The sequence below is a fragment of the Microtus pennsylvanicus genome, chromosome 1 (genome assembly GCF_037038515.1).
Source record: "Microtus pennsylvanicus isolate mMicPen1 chromosome 1, mMicPen1.hap1, whole genome shotgun sequence".
Classification (NCBI taxonomy): Eukaryota; Metazoa; Chordata; class Mammalia; order Rodentia; family Cricetidae; genus Microtus; species Microtus pennsylvanicus.
In genome coordinates this window covers 191,610,160-191,630,509 of record NC_134579.1, presented here as the reverse complement: position 1 = coordinate 191,630,509, position 20,350 = coordinate 191,610,160, and the positions used below count along the sequence as shown (strand labels likewise).

At 37.1% G+C, this 20,350-nt stretch overlaps 1 protein-coding gene across 4 annotated transcripts in view; it reads left to right on the top strand.

Moving 5' to 3' along the window:
- Positions 1 to 20,350, top strand: part of Ahi1 (Abelson helper integration site 1) — a 148,454-nt gene that overhangs the window by 12,815 nt on the left and 115,289 nt on the right. For all 4 annotated transcript variants that reach the window (XR_012907697.1, XM_075947891.1, XM_075947902.1 and 1 more), the window contains exons 2-9: positions 5,822 to 6,296; positions 8,196 to 8,377; positions 8,805 to 9,024; positions 9,904 to 10,096; positions 11,890 to 11,985; positions 14,448 to 14,633; positions 16,174 to 16,326; positions 18,024 to 18,156. Coding sequence is in view for 3 of the 4 variants with exons in the window: in XM_075947891.1 (XP_075804006.1) it covers positions 5,992 to 6,296; positions 8,196 to 8,377; positions 8,805 to 9,024; positions 9,904 to 10,096; positions 11,890 to 11,985; positions 14,448 to 14,633; positions 16,174 to 16,326; positions 18,024 to 18,156 (1,468 nt within the window). In the remaining variant the exon portion in view is untranslated. The remainder of the gene's footprint in view (positions 1 to 5,821; positions 6,297 to 8,195; positions 8,378 to 8,804; positions 9,025 to 9,903; positions 10,097 to 11,889; positions 11,986 to 14,447; positions 14,634 to 16,173; positions 16,327 to 18,023; positions 18,157 to 20,350) is intronic.

The window sequence follows — 20,350 nt, the reverse complement described above, 5'->3', positions numbered from 1 at the left end:
ACTGAACTATAACTAAAAACGGTTTCTGAAAAGATAAACAGCATTTTTCACCATAGCAGGCTGCTAGAATTGAATGGACCTTTTTATTTTTGCTTCATCTTTGAAATTTTCTTTTTTTTAAATTTGTATGTTACTATTTTAAATTAAACATTTTGCTCCTGAAATAAGATACATAAAACTAAATGTGCTATTTCCTCGTGCGTGTGTGCGTGCGTGCATGTGTGTGCGTGTGCTGAGCCTGTTGCTCATATGTGTATGAGTTTAGGGTTGACTCATTGAGATTGGATTTGGATAACCTGTCAGGGGTCTCATCCCTAGAGAAAACTGATTGTCCCTCTTATTAACTAGTATTTTCATTGTGCTGATCCTGCTTAGACAGTTGGGTTCTTGAGGTTTCTTGAACTTTCCTGTCATATATAGAAAAATATCAAAGCAGATGTCCTTAATCTCTGGCTCTTGCAGCCTTTTCTTCCCTCCTGTGATGTTCATGAGCCTTAGGTGTAAGGGTTGTATAGCCAGTTGTTCTCGGCATTTGACCAATTGTAGATTTCTATAATGGTTTCTAACTGCTGCAAAAAGGAGCCTTGATAAGGAGGGAGAGCATACTTCTCGGTGGGTATAGGAAAAGCATTAGAATGCATATTGGTTTAAGAATGAGACAGTTCTCCTCCAGAACTGTCAGATTCTGGCCAGAGTAATAGATTTCTACATGGCCTTTTCATACAAACTTAGCTGAGTTCTTGTTAACTCTGACCTCTCCCCACATCTTTCTCTCCTCTGTCGAGTATTTTCCCACATGTTTTACTGTCTTATGTCCTGTAGTTACACAATTGCATCCTTAACACCTCTCCTGACACTGTGGTATCTTCCTTGCTTCCCGACCTCTACAGGTGCTCCAACTCAAACACACAGTAGTAATTCTAAGCTAGGCTTTGCTTATAGTTTGTCTTTCTGGGCCTGTTACCTCCTTCAGTATTTTTTCAGTTCTCTCCATTTTCCTGTGAATTTCATTTTTAATGGCTGAATATCAATGTAATCTTGTTTATTTTTAAATTCTTAGAGAATTTCTTTAACGTGCTTCCTTTTTATTTTATTTATTTTTATTTATTTATTAAAGATTTCTGTCTCTTCCCCGCCACCGCCTCCCATTTCCCTCCCCCTCCCCCAATCAAGTCTTCATCCCTCCTCAGCCCAAAGAGCAATCAGGGTTCCCTGCCCTGTGGGAAGTCCAAGGACCACCCACCTCCATCCCGGTCTAGTAAGGTGAGCATCCAAACTGCCTAGGCTCCCCAAAAGCCAGTACGTACAGTAAGATCAAAAACACATTGCCATTGTTCTTGAGTACTCAGTAGTCCTCATCGTCCTCTATGTTCAGTGAATCCGTTTTTATCCCAGGCTTTTTCAGACCCAGGCCAGCTGGCCTTGGTGAGTTCCCGATAGAACATCCCCATTGTCTCAGTGTGTGTGTGCACCCCTCGCGGTCCTGAGTTCCTTGCTCGTGCTCTCTCTCTTTCTGTTCCTGATTTGGACCTTGAGATTTCTGTCCAGTGCTCCAATGTGGGTCTCTGTCTCTGTCTCCTTTCATCGCCTGATGAAGGTTAATATTCAGGAGGATGCCTGTATGTTTTTCTTTGGGTTCTCCTTATTTAGCTTCTCTAGGATCACTAATTATAGGCTCAATGTCCTTTATTTATGCCTAGAAACCAAATATGAGTGAGTACATCCCATGATGCTCTTTTTGGGTCTGGCTTACCTCACTCAGGATAGTGTTTTCTATTTCCATCCATTTGCATGCAAAATTCAAGAAGTCCTTGTTTTTTTTACTGCTGAGTAGTACTCTAATATGTATATATTCCATACTTTCTTCATCCATTCTTCCATTGAAGGGCATCTAGGTTTTTTCCAGGTTCTGGCTATTACAAACAATGCTGCTATGAACATAGTTGAGCATATATTTTTGTTGTATGATAGGGCCTCTCTTGGGTATATTCCCAAGAGTGGTATTGCTGGGCCCAGGGGTAGGTTGATCCCGAATTTCCTGAGAAACCACCACACTGCTTTCCAAAGTGGTTGCACAAGCTGCATTCCCACCAGCAATGGATGAGTGTACCCCTTTCTCCACAACCTCTCCAGCAAAGGCTATCATTGGTGTTTTTTATTTTAGCCATTCTGACAGGTGTAAGATGGTATCTTAAAGTTGTCTTGATTTGCATTTCCCTGATCGCTAAGTTGAGCATGACCTTAAGTGTCTTTTGGCCATTTGAACTTCTTCTGTTGAGAATTCTCTGTTCAGCTCAGTGCCCCATTTTATAATTGGGTTGATTAGCCTTTTATGGTCTAGTTTCTTGAGTTCTTTATATATTTTGGAGATCAGACCTTTGTCAGTTGTGGGGTTGGTGAAGATCTTCTCCCAGTCAGTGGGTTGCCTTTGTGTCTTAGTGACAGTGCCCTTTGCTTTACAGAAGCTTCTCAGTCTCAGGAGGTCCCATTTATTCAATGAGGCCCTTAGTGTCTGTGCTGCTGGGGTTATACGTAGGAAGTGGTCTCCTGTGCCCATGTGTTGTAGAGTACTTCCCACTTTCTCTTCTTTCAGGTTCAGTGTACTCGGACTGATATTGAGGTCTTTAATCCATTTGGGCTTGAGTTTTGTGCATGGTGATAGATATGGATCTATTTTCATTCTTCTACAGGTTGACATCCCGTTTTGCCAGCATAATTTGTTGAAGATGCTCTCTTTTTTCCATTGTATACTTTTAGCTCCTTTATCGAAAATCAGGTGTCCATAGGTTTGTGGGTTAAAGTCAGGGTCTTCTATTCGATTCCATTAGTCAACTTCTCTGTTTTTATGCCAATACCAAGCTGTTTTCAATACTGTAGCTCTGTAATAGAGTTTGAAGTCAGGGATGGTAATGCCTCCAGACGCTCCTTCATTGTATAAGATTGTTTTGGCTATTCTGGGTTTTTTGTTTTTCCATATAAAGTTGATTATTGTCTTCTCCAGATCTGTGAAGAATTTTGATGGGATTTTGATGGGGATTGCATTGAATCTATAGATTGTTTTTGGTAGAATTGCCATTTTTACTATGTTGATCCTCCCAATCAAGAGCAAGGGAGATCCTTCCATTTTCTGGTATCCTCTTCAATTTCTTTCTTCAAAGACTTAAAGTTCTTGTCAAATAGATCTTTCACATCCTTGGTCAGAGTTACCCCAAGATATTTTATGCTATTTGTGGCTATCGTGAAAGGTGATGCTTCTCTGATTTCCCTCTCTGTTTTCTTATGCTTAGTGTATAGGAAGGCAACTGATTTTTTGGAGTTGATCTTGTATCCTGCCACATTACTAAAGGTGTTTATCAGCTGTAGGAGTTCTTTGGTAGAGTTTTTGGGGTCGCTTATGTAGACTATCATATCATCTGCAAATAACAAAAGCTTGACTTCTTCCTTTCCAATACGAATCCCCTTGATCCCCTTATGTTGTCTTATTGCTATTGCTAGAACTTCAAGCACTATGTTGAAGAGGTATGAAGAGAGTGGACATCCTTGTCGTGTTCCTGATTTTAGTGGGATGGCTTTGAGTTTTTCTCCATTTAATTTAATGTTAGCTGTCGGCTTACTGTAAATAGCTTTTATTATATTTAGGTATGACCCTTGTATCCCTAATCTCTCTAAGACCTTTATCATAAAGGGGTGTTGAATTTTGTCAAATGCTTTTTCAGCATCTAATGAAATGATCGTATGTTTTTTTTCTCTCAGTTTATTTATATGATGGATTACATTGATAGATTTTCGTATGTTGAACCAACCCTGCATCTCTGGGATGAAGCCTAGTTGATCATAATGGATAATTTTTCTGATGTGTTCTTGGATTCCGTTTGCCAGTATTTTGTTGAGGATTTTTGCATCGATGTTCATGAGTGAGATTGGCCTGTAATTCTCTTTCCTGGTTGAGTCTTTGTGTGGTTTTGGTATCAGGGTAACTGTAGCTTCATAAAAGGAATTTGGCAATGACTCTTCTGTTTCTATATTGTGAAATACATTAAGGAGTATAGATATTAGCTCTTCTTGGAAGTTCTGGTAGAATTCTGCATTGAAACCATCTGGTCCTGGGCTTTTTTTGGAAGGGAGATTTTTGATAACAGTTTCTAGTTCTTCGTGACTAACAGGTCTATTTAGATCGTTCACCTGGTCTTGGTTTAGCTTTGGTATATGGTACTTATCTAAAAAAATGTCCATTTCTTTTGAATTTTCCAGTTTTGTGGCATACAGGATTTTTTAGTAAGATCTAATGATTCTCTGAATTTCCTCTGTGTCTGTGGTTATGTCCCCCTTTTCATTTCTGATCTTATTTATTTGCATGTTCTCTCTCTGTTGTTTGATTAGTTTGGATAGGGGTTTGTCGATCTTGTTGATTTTCTCCAAGAACCAACTTTTTGTTTCATTGATTCTTTGGACTGTTTTCTGTGTTTTTATTTTGTTGATTTCTGCCCTCAGTTTGATTATTTCCAGTCTTCTACTCCTCCTGGGCGTGTCTGCTTCTTATTTTTTCTAAAGCTTTCAGGTGTGCTGTTAAGTCCCCAATGTATGTTTTCTCCGTTTTCTTTAAGTGGGCACTTAGTACTATGAACTTTCCTCTTAGCACTGCTTTCATCGTGTCCCATAGGTTTGAGTATGTTGTCTCTTTAATTTCATAAATTCAAGGAAGACTTTAATTTCTTTCTTAATTTCTTCCTTGACCCAGATGTGGTTCAGTAGTTGCCTGTTCAGTTTCCATGAGTTTGTCGGCTTTCTGGGGGTACAATTGTTGTTGCCTTCTAACTTTAATCCGTGGTGATATGATAACACAGGTGGACACTGATATTTTTTTTGTATCTGTGGAGGTTTCCTTTGTTTCCGAGTATGTGGTCAATTTTCGAGAAGGTTCCATGAGCTGCAGAGAAGAAGGTATATTCTTTCCTATTTGGGTGGAGTGTTCTATAGATGTCTGTTAAGTCCATTTGCTTCATTACCTCCATTAGTTCTCTTAATTCTCTATTAGGTTTCTGTCTGATTGACCTGTCCATTGGAGAGAGAGGTGTTTTGAAATCTCCTACTACTAGTGTGTGTGGTTTGATGTCTGCCTTGAGTTCTAGTAATATTTCTTTTACATAAGTGGGTCTTTTAGGGGTGTAGATATTCAGGATTGAGACTTCTCTAATGTACTTTCTAACTGGAAACATTCTTTTATGAATTTTAGCCCGTTGCTGTTTTATTAAAAATTTATCTTAAGTAAATTCAGCAAAAGGATATGTGTTTATATTTGTCACTTGAATTGCTAGTTAATATTTAATGTTTCAGTGATATAGTTGAAAAATGCAGGATGGCCTTTCTGTACAATCTTGGCTTGAGAGTATAATTATTACACAATATTAATAACCCATGCATTTTTTTCCTTGGGAAACTTGAAATGATTTTATTATCTATAACTTTCTGATGAGTTTTCTCTAACATATCTTAGCCAAATTAAATTTTGGATTACTCTACCAGTAAGGAAATAGCAACTGAACAATTAATTTATTTCTGTAAAGACCTTAAGTAAGTACTCTTATCAATATTAATTAACTCAGTTAATCTAAAATCACTTTTAGAGATTTCTAATCTTAAGTCTGCAACTCTAAATTGAGAATGTGCATCAGATGCTCAAGAGAAGCACCATTCTATCCAAAAACGAAATGAAACAAAAAACCAAGTAATTGTCTCAGTAGTGTTGGGCATCAATCTTTATTTTACCTTTAAGCACTTGATCTATGCTGAACTGAGCCTTTCTTGTTGTATATTCTCCTAGGCTGCCACCCTAAGAGTACTCTTCAGGATACGTTAGAAACTCAAATTAACACTAATAACCTAGAGCACTGAGGAGCACGTGATCAGAAGCTGAAGATTCAGAGGACAATGTTAGTGTAGAAGAAGGCAAGCAAGAAAATACATATCAGAGTTAGCCAGACCACAAGAGAAATGGAACAAGAAACTCCAGAGAACGCGGATTCTGCACAGCAGAATGTTAGCGCCAAGTCAGAGGCAGGCGATGATGCAAATGACGGAGGAGAAAAGGCTGAAGGGAAGGAGGAACTGGCGGACACCTATCAGCTCCAGGTGGCTGAAGAAATGGCGAAGGAGATTAAGAAGAAGATAAGAAAGAAACTAAAAGAGCAGCTGACTTATTTTCCTGCAGATACTCTATTACACGATGACAAACTGGGCAGCGAAAAGAGAAAAAAGAAGAAGAAGAAAGTCCCGGTCCCATCTAAACCTGAAAAGAGGTACTTCACATTGACAAATAAAAACACACACTAGTATCTTCCAGTTCTGAGTGAAAACTATAATGTAACAAAGAATGTTAGTGCTGCGTTTGTAACAGCCACCGAGGGGATAATTGTGACCCTTTATACAGTACTATGTTTGCTATTGCTAGAAGCTTTATAAGAATTCACTCACTGAATCATTTTACCATGGCCTTGTGAGAAGCAGTAATGGGATGATCCTGTTTTTCTAAGAAGCTGGGTGGTATAAGCCCCAGCACCAGTAAGAGGCTCAGCCAGAACACCAACAGTCTAGCTCCACACTGACTACATTTACCCGCTTATACCCACTTTTGAAATAACAGGCCTGCCGAGCATGGTGCTTCATGCATGTGATGCACTTGGACACCAAGGCAGGAGATTCTGAAGATCAAGGCCAGCCTACATTCCATAGTGAATTTGAGACCTACCAGAGCACCATGGTGAAACCCTGTCTCAGAAAGCCCCTATACCCAAACAGACACATGCACAAATTCATTTTGATTTTGGGGTGGATATGTTTTCTTCCTTGTTATACAAATAACATTTGTGTAACTATTGGCAAGGTTCTGACAGAGTAATAGCAAGACAGAAGTGAAATTGTTAAAAATAGCATCCATTTTCCTGTATCTTATTGGAACTGGGTGATGAGGCCCAGCAGGTAGTCATAGAGTGGGATTCTTGAAAAACTTGAACATGAAGAAGCAAAGATCCGCCGGGGCCATCATATAGGCTGCTGCTCATAGTGTACTGTGAGTCATTACCACATTAGTGTGGAAACAGGAAGACGTTCTCACGAGAAATGAGAACTAGTTTATGAAGTCTAACTCAGACTATGCCGTACATGATGGTGGCATGCCAATGTGACTGTCCTGTAAGAGTAGTATTTTGTGACTGATAAAATAGCATAGTTTTGGCTGGGCAGTGGTGGTGCACACCTTTAATCCCAGCACTCAGGAGGCAGAGGCAGGTGGATCTCTGTGAGTTTGAGACCAGCCTGGTCTATAAGAGTTAGTTCCAAGACAGACTCCAAAGCTACAGAGAAACCTTGTCTCGAAAAACCTAAATAAATAAATAGAAAAAAATTTAAAAATAGCATAGTTTTTGGGAATAACTACATGAAGTACTTTTTACATAATCTTTTTATTTCTCAGTGCTCTTTTTCAAAAGATAGCTGAGTATGTTGAAAATTAATTTTTATTATTTAAAGGCATATTTTTACTTCTTAAATTATGAACAGACTCCAATAGGCCAGTTTCTGTTCCTGCCTGTTACTTCTTGCTGTATGCATGTGGTGCAGATTTTATTTTAATCAAGACTTCTGAAAAATGTAGTCATATACCAGCCTCTGGAAATCAAAAGCAATGAACTTTGTCTAGAAATCAAAAGTTGTGTGGCTAAAGTTTCTTAAGAACAAACTTTGAGATTTTCTTCTACTTTTTGAGTGATTTAGACATTTGCTCATTAATCATTTAGTCAACAGCAGGAAGAGGATACTCTGAAATCCCATGTAATACAGGTCTGTAATCATGAAATACTATTTTATTTCCCCTTTGCTTATTTGCTTTTAGACAGCATCACAATTTGCTCCTGAGGCTAATTATATGGTCCTCATGCCTGAGTCTACTTGGTGCTGAGAGTACACTGTGGCATTTATAGCTTTGTTTACGCTGGCTTCCAGGATATGTAGCTCTTCATCAGGTAGAAAGTATTATCTATGGTTCCTAGTTTTTTATATAAGAAAATTCCAAATGATGACATTTGTAAGAGGAAGATGATATATTATTCTTTTTTCTATTTACCATTTATTCTTTCATACCATAAATAATAATTATAAAAATAACACATTTATAATGGCTCATTCTTGGGTTATACTTGCAGTACCTCAGACGTCTGTGATAATGCAGCTGCAGATGAACAAAAGAAAGAACGTTCCCTTGAGACGGCTACTCCAGGATCTCAGCCTGATGAGGAAATACACTCAGCAGACAAGAAGGGAGATAACAATATGCCAGAGACCAGAAAACCCAAACCCAAAAAGACAAAAAAGAAGACTAAAGCAGGTTTGTTGCCTAATTAAATAAAAATTATGTGTCTTTGTGGGGTAACTTGGCCCTAGAAACTTGTTCTGAAAACTGAAGGATATAATTTAAAATAAGTCAACCTACACTTATTGGTGTATCTTAATTCTTGTGGAATAAGGTGTTCATTTTTTAATAACTGGGTCTGTATGATGAGTTTATAGTTCCTGACTTAATTTAACTAAAGAAGGATATGATTTGTAGCTGCTTTGTGACATAAAAATTTAATTTTTAAGCCCCTGATGTTAGAACTGCAAATTGTTACGTTGGTGAATGAAAGCTGTCAGAGGCTTTTTGTTCCCTGGAAGGTCTGTTGTTAGCGGAGAAAGGCACTGGAGATGGTCAGAGGAATTCTGTGTAAACCTAACGTGAGAGTAATTATGACACTGGTGTTTCTTCCCTGCCGTAGGTCTGGTTGAGAAGGAAGACATGAATAGTGATGGTGTTCATGAAATAACAAGCCGAGACAGTCCAGTTCATCCCAAATGTTTGCTTGACGATGATCTTGTCATGGGGGTTTACATTCACCGAACTGATCGGCTTAAGGCAGATTTTATGATTTCTCACCCAATGGTAAAAATTCATGTGGTTGATGAGCATACCGGTCAATATGTCAAGAAAGATGACAGGTAATTTTTAAAAAGTTAAACCACTTTTAAGTTGAAACTATCTGAAATAGAAATCCTGTTTGCTGCCCTTCATGCCTGAAAGTTAATAGGCATAGAGCTGTGGATTGGTATTAGAGAACAGGCATTCCTCAACTTGACTTTAGAGAGGAAATGGAGGAAGTGCATCTATCTTGAGTGGAAAGTCTATCAAGCATAGTATTTAGGTCATAAATTTGCATTGTAAATATTGTGACTGTTCTACTATTTAACCTCCCGCTTTTTTTTGAGGTTAATGTCTTATATGGACCTGAGGTGAGCAAATGTGTAATGACTATGTTTTCCCCTGAGGTTATTTCTAGAGAGAATGCATGTGTGAAAGTCTAGATTTAAAAAACAATAAAATAAATCATTATACTAGATTATACTAATTCAAAATAAAATTTGCTTGAAAGGATATTGGGAGGAAAACATTAAGATTATTACAAAACAAAAGACACCCACTTAATTTCTTGTGTTAATACATACACAGAAAATAGGATGCAAAAGAGTTCTTTTTTTACAGTTGTATTTGGAGTTATTATGCATTTTATCATGCACTCATTTAAACTTCTGAAGTAGCTGCTATTTTAGCTCTGTACTTTAAAGGTTATTCATATCTTTGATTTTCTATTATAATAAATTATGTGACCCAAAGGAAAAAAATATAATACAAGATTGTAGTAAGATGTCATCAGTTTTAATTTTTAATAAAACTTATAGTTTTTATATGTTAAAGAACATTATTTTTGCTTTTGTGCCATTATAGCTATTTTTCTGCTTCTTTTATGGACTATACATTTTTCTCTCTTTTTCTAAAAAAGTGTATTGAATTGTAGTAATGGAAACTTTGTCTTTGAACAGTGAACGTCCTGTTTCATCTTATTATGAAAAAGACAATGTGGACTATATTCTTCCTATTATGACTCAACCATATGACTTTAAAAAGTTAAAATCAAGACTTCCAGAATGGGAAGAACAAATTATATTTAATGAAAATTTTCCCTATTTGCTTCGAGAGTTTGATGAGTGTCCAAAAGTCATTCTCTTCTTTGAGGTATGGATTAAAGAAAAAATTCAATTTTAATAAATATCATACAAGTATGAGTTATAAATTTAGTAGTTTTATAATGCGATAATGTAAGAATTTAATGCCTGGAATTTATTGTTGCAGTATGCTCTGTGGGTGCCAATGAGAAGCCCTTTTAGAAACAGAGATGGCACATTTGCTAGCTTCTTCCCAGTGCTAGGAGTTAAATCATTTGGACTGTTCTAGAATGTCTTGTAATCTTTACATCAGCTCAGTGATTATGAACTGAAGTCACAAATGCCATCATCCATTTGACTGTAATCCTCCATTGTGAATCCATCTCACAAAAGCAAAGTCATTGACTATATCAGACTATCTAAATATACGCATGTAACCTGGAAAAGTAGAGAAGCATGTGCAGATCGGTTAGCAAATACAATGTAACACATGATAAAATGGCCCAGAACTTCTTAGATGTGGAGTAGAAGGGTGAGAACAGTCAGGAAGCCCTGTGGCATGGGCAGACTTTGAGCTGACTTGTTCCAGTTTTCTCAGCTGCAAAGGCCAGGGGGCTGGGAGGACATTGATTTTCCTAAAGGCACTCCAGCTGTCTGTATGGGCAGTTTGTTTCCCACAATAACTCAAAAGTATGATGTTCCTCTTTGTCTGGCTTATGTTGTCTTTCCATAACAAAGGGGAAATAGAGAAAGTCACTCATTCAATATAACCAAGCTGGAGAATTTTAAGATGAGAACAGCAAGAAACTGCAATGACCAGAGCTGATGATTGATTTTTTAGAGCTGTTTTTGATAGATCTGTGACTACATTATGTGTGATTTATACAAAGCTATGTTTTTAAAGGATATAATGTATCTCAAGGAACTTTAATAAAAACTTACTATTTGCTATTTATTGCTACTTTTTTATAATTTAAGAGAATAAAATATATATAGATCAGGTAGGTAACCATTAAAATGATATTCATGTTGATATATTAACATAAAAATAGATATCCATTTCATTCTGTATGAAAATTGTTTGCAAAATAGAATGTATTGCATTTGTAGTTCCATGCATGCATGTACTTAAGAATGCACAGAAAACATTAAATTTGCATAAAACCAATGTTGTTGATGGGGGGATGGGTCAGTGTATAAAATGCTGTTGCACAGCATGGATACCTCAGTTCAGCTCCCCAGGACCCACTTAAAAGTGAAGCCCAGTGGTATGTATGTCCAGTCGCAGCACTAGAGGACAGAGAGGTGGATCCCTAGCCTTCTGTAAAGATTTGTTATCTCAACTGAGCTTTTTTATTTTAATCAGATTTATTAAATTCAAAGTGATATCCTCAAACAAGTATCTGGAATACCATCTATGGCAGATTGCCTATACCCCCTTGATATTTAATATGCAGGCAGGGTGAAGATATGATGAAAACCTCGAGAGGCCTAGTCATAGCATATCCAAAGAAAAACCCTACCTTCAAAACAGACACAGCCATGATCCTGTATATTTATGGGGTAAAAGTGTGACTTTTCAGTATTTATACAATATGTAGGAGTCAGAACTGGATTAACTGCTATAGTTATCATATTTGAGGTGGTTAATGCTTTGAAATAAATTCTAATAAAAGGAATTAATATCAAAATTGAATCCTCAATAGTTGGATAAGTTAATTTGAAAACAAGCAAATGAGATAAATATTTTTTATTCCTTGTAAGGTAGACATTTTAAATACCTAGATGATAACATGTCCATAGAGAATATTAAATTTAGACAGTCTAGTATTCTGTGGAATAATTTTAAAAATATATTTACAGATTCTTGACTTTTTAAGCATGAATGAAATTAAGAATAACTCTGAGGTTAAAAACCAAGAATGTGGCTTTCGGAAAATTGCCTGGGCATTTCTTAAGGTATGTTATCACCTGTTTTTTGAATACATTTAAAATAATCTCTTCCAAGTTTTACTGGGTGTTTTTCACTAAGTCATTTTGGTCTCAACGAGTTGTTGACTCAAGTCTTAGCAAGACTTATTAAGAGTCTGAAATAGGGTTGGAAAGATGGCTTAGTGATTAAGAGCACTGACTGCTCTTCCTAAGGACCTGGGTTCAATTCTCAACACCCATATGGCAGTTCACAACTGTCTGTAACTCCAGTTCTAGAGGATCCAACACCCTCACACAGACATACATGCAGGCAAACACACATGCACATAAAACATATGAAGTGTGTGTGTGGGGGGGGTAGATTGGTGGCACATGCCTTTAATTCCACTGCTCAAGAGACAGAGGCAATCGGATCTCTGTGAATTCAAGGCCAGCCTGGGTCTACAAAGTGAGTTCCAGGACAGCAAGGCTGTTACACAGAAAACCTTGTCTCAACAAAACAAAAAGAGGCTGAAATACTTACTGATTACCCAGTGTGTACCTTTTATACTTTTTGACCATAAAGAAACTGTACTCAAAGATACATACATTCCTGCCATCTTGTGTTCAATTTATGAGATACTACTTAGCCTTTTCAATGTGCCAGTCATTGTTCAGCCAACAACCCTGAATTTCTTACCCCATAACATGAGCACTGGATAGATGGGAGAGTCTAAGCCATTATTAAGTTTTAAAGAACATTGTGAAGAATAATAATATTTTAAACAAAAAGCAGTTTACTAGGAACTGCTCATATTTCTTCTGTGTTAAGTTTTGTACATATCTGCTGTATGAGCTATAAACTGCAATTACTCACTTATGTCACAACATTTTATTTTTTGCTTTTAAAGATCAAATGAGTCTTAATTCATCCATATTGAATCATTGCTAGAAGGTATGAATTCTTGAGTCCATATCTCTGATCCTATAAGGGGTAATGGATTCTGTGTGTTTCCCATTTGTAATACTATGTGTCTTTTTCTTCATTGTAAAACTTACAAGCTTTACAAAGTTATCAGTAGTTTCTGTTGGATTAATTCTTTGAGCAATTTTGGTTTTTATTTTATATTTGCTGTATATGGTTGTATTAAATTTGTTACATAATTCTCTTGGAGTTTCTCATGTTCACTATCTCCCCACACTTACAGACACACAGGAGGGTTGAAGATCTACTGAAGGATACAGTTTTCTTAGACCCACTTTTGTTTCTTGTTCTTCGGATTTGTGAATACAATTACTTACTGGACATTTCAGCTTTGACTATCCTGGAGAATCTCTTACCGCTCCTCTTGTCTCTTAGTTCTCCTCATATTATCTGCCTAGGCTCGTGAGTTTATAACCATAAGTAACACATATCATGTTTTTCTCAGATTAATTCAAATGAAATATAATTAAAAATTTACTTCCATAGTTACACGAGTCACACTTAAGGACTTGCCAGTCTCATGTGATATCCTCACATTGTGATGGCACTTCGGTCATCATAGGTTTTGGGACAACTCTACACTGAGCCTTCCTTGGCTCTTTTTTCTTCTTTCCAAGTTGCATTAGCCAACAGCACTAAATGCCCTGCCCTCGGTGCCTTACTTCCAGTCCTAGCCACCTGAAAACTCCGTGAACTGCCGCAAAACACTAACTTTCTTCTTAAATTCACAGTGGACACAGTGCTTACAAGGGCATTTCCTATTTAGCTTTTATGGAGTAAAAGAAAGCTTCATTTGAACTGCTGAGTTCTTTTCCTAATACTCTCCATTCATCTGCTTATCTTGTTTTGTTTACTTGGCTTTTTAAATAGGCCTTTCAAAGAAGGTAAACTAAAATACTGAAAAATAGAGTGGTTGGTTTGAATTAACTTATCTTAAAATGATTTGTGTATACCATTTTATTCATTAAAAGTATTAATGTAGTCCTGTAGTTCCAGATACTGGGAAAGCTGAGGCGGGGTAGGGGGGAGGGGGCTATAAGCTCAAGATCTGCTTGAGTCCAGATTTCAAGACAAGCCTGGGTAGTTTACTCGGGATATAGCTTAGTAACAGAGCACTTGGGGGGCCCTGCAAGACCTCAGTAGGATTCATCTTTAGCACTGCTAGAGAAAAAGTACTGACAGTAAGCAGAAATGCTTGTGTAGAGTAATATGTACTTTCCTCTTCATCATAATTATTTCAAACAAGTGTTTGTTGCTCACTCTTTTTCTGCTGCCATGATGTAAATGTTTTCTCAGCAGTCTGCAGCAGTTTTGCAGCCGAAAAGAGTGCTGCTGGAAAATGTCTTCAGATTTGCCATGCTGATCAGAAAGTGCCTCCTGCTGGGTTCGTCTCCCTTTTTCTCTGTACATCTAAACCATTTCAACCTATTTTAGTCTTTTAAAACCAAGCTTCTGGCTCTGTGATTGCTTTATTGAATGTGTATTTTCAAAAAAGATAACGTTTTACACAAAATCTTGTTTTAAGCTTCTGGGAGCCAATGGAAACGCAAACATCAATTCAAAACTTCGTCTCCAGCTCTACTACCCACCCACCAAACCTCGGTCCCAGTCAAATGTTGTTGAGGTTTTTGAATGGTGGTCCAAGTGTCCAAGAAATCGTTATCCATCAACATTGTACGTAACCGTACGAGGACTGAAAGTTCCAGACTGTGTAAGTTAAGTTAATAATAAATATAAATGTCTCTCCTCTATTATCAAAATTAAGGATGACCTAATGTACTTTCCATATTTAAAGATCTAAGCTCTCAGAATGATTTTAACAGGTTTCTGTAATAGAAAGAATCCTGCAAAGACTGTGTTTAGTCTATAACAGTTAAAAGAGTAGACGAACTTGTAAGTTTTAAGGAGTAGACTTCACTGTTAAGAAAACTGTTTTGGCATAATTTTTTATTTTGTAGTTGAAAATAAATAGATGGAAAGTTGGTACTGGGAAACATTTTCATATAAAGGGCAATAAATAAAATGTTTTAGGCTTTGTAGTCAGGTGTCAAAACTTCTCAACGTTGTAGTAGGAGAGTAGCCATAAAGGCACACAGAAAATAAAGAACACCTTAATGTGTCCCAGTACATCTTTATTCATAATAACTAGTAGTGAACCAAATCATACTTGGGCTTTACTTTGCAGATCTTGATTTACATATTTTACACTAGAATCAGTAAATATTATTAACCAGCGAATAGCATTTCTACTTCTGTTGTCTACGAATGAACATTATTAATGATCTCATTCTAAATGAACATAAGATTGAAAAGCTTATGCTATTGTCTTTTTTATATTAATCTTTCATGTAAGTTGTACAGTCTGTAGCTGATTTTGTATGCTCTGAGCACAGGATTGATTTGCATTGGTCTAAATGGAATTAAATAAAATCCATCAGATCGTAGGGTTTTTTTTTAAGAATTTCAGATTTTTTTATGATATTGGTTTTGTGATTGTCTTTAAGCTAACAGAATCATGTTATATCGGAGGCATGGCATAACATTAGGTAGGTATTTATGAAGAAGCAGACACAAGGGCTGTAATCCCAGGCACATCAGAAGTGGAATATAGAATACACAGCTCACTTCAAATACATAGCAAGTTTGAGGCAGCCTGAGCTACATGAGACCTTGTATCAGAAACTAAAACAAACAATGAAATAAGAATAATTAAGTAAAGCCATTTTTACTATTGGAATCTACTATTTTATATAAACTTCTAAAGTTTTGTGATTATAGGAGAATAGTTCAAATAACTTTTATTTCATTTAGAATGATATACAAATGAAAAAAAATTCTGGCTTGTGTTTCTAAAAGGTTTCCATACCATTTGTCTCAGTATTTTAATTTTATGAAGTTTGTTTGTTTGTTTGTTTGTTTGTTTTTATTCAAGCCAGGGTTTCACTATGTAGCTCTGGCTGTCCTGGGACTCACTATGTAGACCAGGGTGGTCTTGAACTCACAGAGATCCATCTGCCTCTGCCTTCCAAGTGTTGGGATTAAAGGTGTGAGCACCACGTGTGCTTTGTCTCAGCACTTTAAAAACTATGTACATTAAAAATATGACAACTTGTTGACAATATTCTTGACTTCCACATGACCCCCGTGGAGGAAGAAATGTATTAATTCCTACAACTTGACCTCCATAAGTGTGCATGGCTTTAGCGTGTTTGTGCACTTTTAACATTTTCTCATTTTTCTTACACACATAGATAAAGCCATCTTACCGCTCTATGATGGCTCTTCAGGAGGAAAAAGGTACACCCGTGTATTGTGAACGCCACCGTGACACAAGTTCAGTAGACACAGAACCTGGATTAGAAGATTCAAAGGAAGTGATAAAGTGGAAACGTCTCCCCGGTCAGGTGAGAGGGTTGATGATGCTTGCATTTGTTCATTTGCCATTGCTCTGACAAAATATTTGAGAAAAGCGGTTTTGGTGTTTTTTTTGTTTGTTTGTTTGTTTGTTTGTTTTGATTTTTCGAGACAGGGTTTCTCCGTAGCTTTTGGTTCCTGTCCTGGAACTAGCTCTTATAGACCAGGCTGGCCTCGAACTCACAGAGATCCTCCTGTCTCTGCCTCCCGAGTGCTGGGATTAAAGGTGTGCTCCTGGCACCAACTTCCTCCATCCAGTAAGCTTGACCTGACCATCTGAATAATCTTTATTAGCTTTATTTAGTAAATATTTACAGTCATCTGATAATAACTATTTGTAGGGCTGTTGTGATGAATATAGCTAAAGACATTTGTAGTGATGTCAACGTTCATGATATACAATAAGGGCTCTGTGTGTACTTACTTCATCCTCTTAAGTAGCTCAGGAACTAGGCTTTCTCATCCTTACACTTTTAAAGGAAGTATTTTTACAGCTTGGTATTTTGAAATTGGCTGGCAGCACTGCTTTGGTACCACCCTTAATGAAAATACAGATCATTTGAACACAAACACTGCAATATCATGATAGTCTAACAGCTAATCAACTACTAATGTGTTGACTGGGTTTTCTGTCCTGCCCAGTTCCCTGCAATCGCTAAGTCCCAAAGAAATCACACAGAGGTCTACATTAACTATAAACTGATTGGCTCATTAGTTCAGGCTTCTTATTAGCTCTTATAACTTATATAGCTCATTATTAGCCCATTATTCTTATCAGGTTAGACATGTGGCTCAGTACCTTATTCAGCGGGGCAGTCACATCTTGCTTCTTCTGGGATTGGGCCAGAACTCCAGAGGAATGGGCTTCCTCCTTCCCAGAATTCTCCTATTCTCAGTGATCCACCTCTACTTCCTGTCTGGTTGTCTCACCTATACTTCCTGCCTAACTACTGGAATTCAGCGTTTATTTAAAATATAATTGACAGAATACAGACCATTCTCCCACACCACTAATGGTCCAGTAAAATGCTTAACACTGATACAATAACCAGAGATAATTCATATCCAGGGTAGGATGTGAGGTGGCAGAATTCCAACACACAATTTAGAATGGAACACATTTTAAAACTTAGAAATCATTTATTTCTGAATTCCCCACATAATATTTTCAGACCATAGTGACCATGAATAACTCAAACCACAGAGAAAGCAAGGCTCTCTGTCTTGGAGATAGCAACAGTGGGTGGTTATTTTAGGAGAGAAAAGCCAAGGATGACCATTCCTAAATCCTGAATTTAAACTAGGACATGCATGGCATTTGTAGCTTTCACATGTTTCTGACCTTAGGAAAAGTGACTGTTGTCATTGAGTAAGGAGGTGAAAAACATTCTTAGTGTGGCTGTATGAAAGCAATATAACAATAATAGTGTTGGAGCATTAGATACTGAATTGTTTATTTGTGCTTTAGATTACCTAAATGCTATTAGACATAAATTTGTTTTATGGAAAACCAATTCTGTACTAAAAGAATAACTTTTTATAGTTTTTCATTACTCTGCGTACGTGTCTTTCTTTTCCTATGTGTTATAGTAAAAGAACTTTAGTAGGAAATTATGGTAATGGAAATTATGGGGTCATTTTATTTTAATGTTTTCTAATTTATGTAGTTTTAATAAATTCTTTTTAGGCTTGTCGTATCCCTAACAAGCACCTCTTCTCACTGAACGCTGGAGAGCGCGGGTGTTTCTGTCTTGGTTTCTCCCACAACGGAAGAATACTAGCAGCCGCCTGTGCCAGCCGAGATGGATATCCGATTATACGTAAGAATGATGCTACCTATTTGACCCGATTGTATTCAGTGTGATCAATATTGGGTTTTTAGTTAACTGAAATCTTATTTAACAATTTCCTAGTAAATCAATCATATTTCTTAAAATAAAGGGATGGTTACTGTAAATATCTATTCAGAATGAGAAGATTGAATGAAAGATGTTATTTGTTTAACCAACAGGTGAATTTTTATAAACGTTGTCTATTTTAAATATACACATCTAGTACAAGGAGAATGTTGAGTATCATGGGAAACTTTTAGCCCATTGTGATTTAGCTGGTAGTCGTCATGATCTGAATTACAAAGTGCAGCAGTTTTGCCATGTGCTAAAATTCTAATACGTGATCCTGAAGGACCTCAAAGAAAGCTCCCGTTGTGGTAGGGAAGCCAGCAGAAAGGCAAGAGATCTTTTTATTTAGCCTTGGGATATTTGAAAAGCAGGATTATAATATTCTGGATTTAGTTGTTTGTTTTATCTCGGTAATGACATTAGCTTTTGTTGTCTAGAAGAAGCCAGCTCTTCGTGGGCATCTGCCCTGATTCTCAGGCCACACTGGACTTAACCTAGCTTCACATGGTTCATGATATTCATAAAATACATGTTCCAACATATTAATTGTCATTATTATCTTTTGGAGAATGAAAGGGTTATTCATGATTTGTGTGCTTTAGATTTTTCTCTGTTAAATGTTATTCTGTGCTTAAATAATTATATATTTAGATTTATTTATTACTTTAATCTCAACAAATATAATAAGAATCATCTCTAGCTTTGCATTCTTTGATTATGGGATGTCTGACTGAGAATTCACCCAGCTTGCTCCATGAATTTTGGAAGTATCCCTTCATTATTTTTCCAGATGTTCTGTTTGCTGCCTTTGTCTTTCTTCTCCTAGGACTGCCATCATATCTGTCTTTGGAGACAGGTGTTGTCTATTGGGGCTCTGACACTTAATCATTTTTCTTCATTCATTTTCTGTTCCTTAGATTGGATAGTGTCAGTTCCCCTAAAATCAGGTTTAGTGATACTTCGGCCAGTTTAGGTCTGTTGTTGAACCATTCTCTTGAGTTCTTTATTTCAGTGATTATACTTTTCAATTCCAAAGCTCCTTTTTGGCTCGCCCTTAGCATTTCTGCTTATTTACCTATGCTTTCTTTTTTGGTGAGGAGAGCCTTAGGCTTTCTTTAGGTCTTTGACCGTGTGACAATGATAGGTTTAATTGTCTTGCTAAGAAAGATCAGAACTGGGCTTCCCAGGTTACTGTATGGACAACTGCTTTTTCTTCCTGTGTGTAGTTATACTTTTCTGTTTGTTTGCCTGTTTCCATGTCACAACTTCATGTTGAAAGCTGAGTATTTGAAGTAACATAGTGCAGTATAGCTCTGCTTCCATTGTTCTCCTTCGGCCATCTAAGCTGTGCTACTGCTTCTGGTTGTGGGGTTAATCTCCTAGACACATTCTGTAAAGAATTTGTTCTCTGCTGTGTTATCAATCCCCTGTAGACTGTACCCAGCTAGCTAGTCTGATGCTGCCCTTCACCAGGGAGCATTATTCTGGGATATTCTTTCAGTTATTTAGCACACAATTTTAAAAAGTTCCTAAGCTACTTTGGGTCACCCACATAAAGATAAAGCCTCCCAGTTTTTTCTTGATTATGCATGTTGCCTTTACATACTTGTGTGGGGAGCCTAGATTCTTAGCAATATTTTGAAGGTGTCTATAGTTCCCCATAGCCATCCAATTCCAGGTTCTGCTTGTATTTAGATTTTGTGTTCTTTGGTGCACTGCTTCTTATCCCCAGCTGGTCTCAATCTAAAGCAACCGCAGCATTAGAGGGTGCCCCTGGTTGTTTCTGCATGCACACTGGAAGCAGATGCTTAGGGAAGCTACTCAAAGTAGCTTGGGAGCCTGCTTTGAGTAGGACAGGTCATCGAATAGGAAGAAGTCTTTGCACTAGAGTTGTTTGTTGGGAGCTTCAGACCTCTTCTGTATCAGTGAGTGGTTTCTTGGCTTCTGATTTTCATTGTTTTTTTTTTCTTTACGGTTTCTTCAGTGTTTATTTAGGAGAGAGGAATTAGATAGTTGTAACAACACAAAGCTCAGTGTTCTTACTGAAACAACCGTTTTCTCAAGTAAGTGTTCCTCCAGCTCTCCCAAGCCTTGCACGGTCAATTCTGAGTTC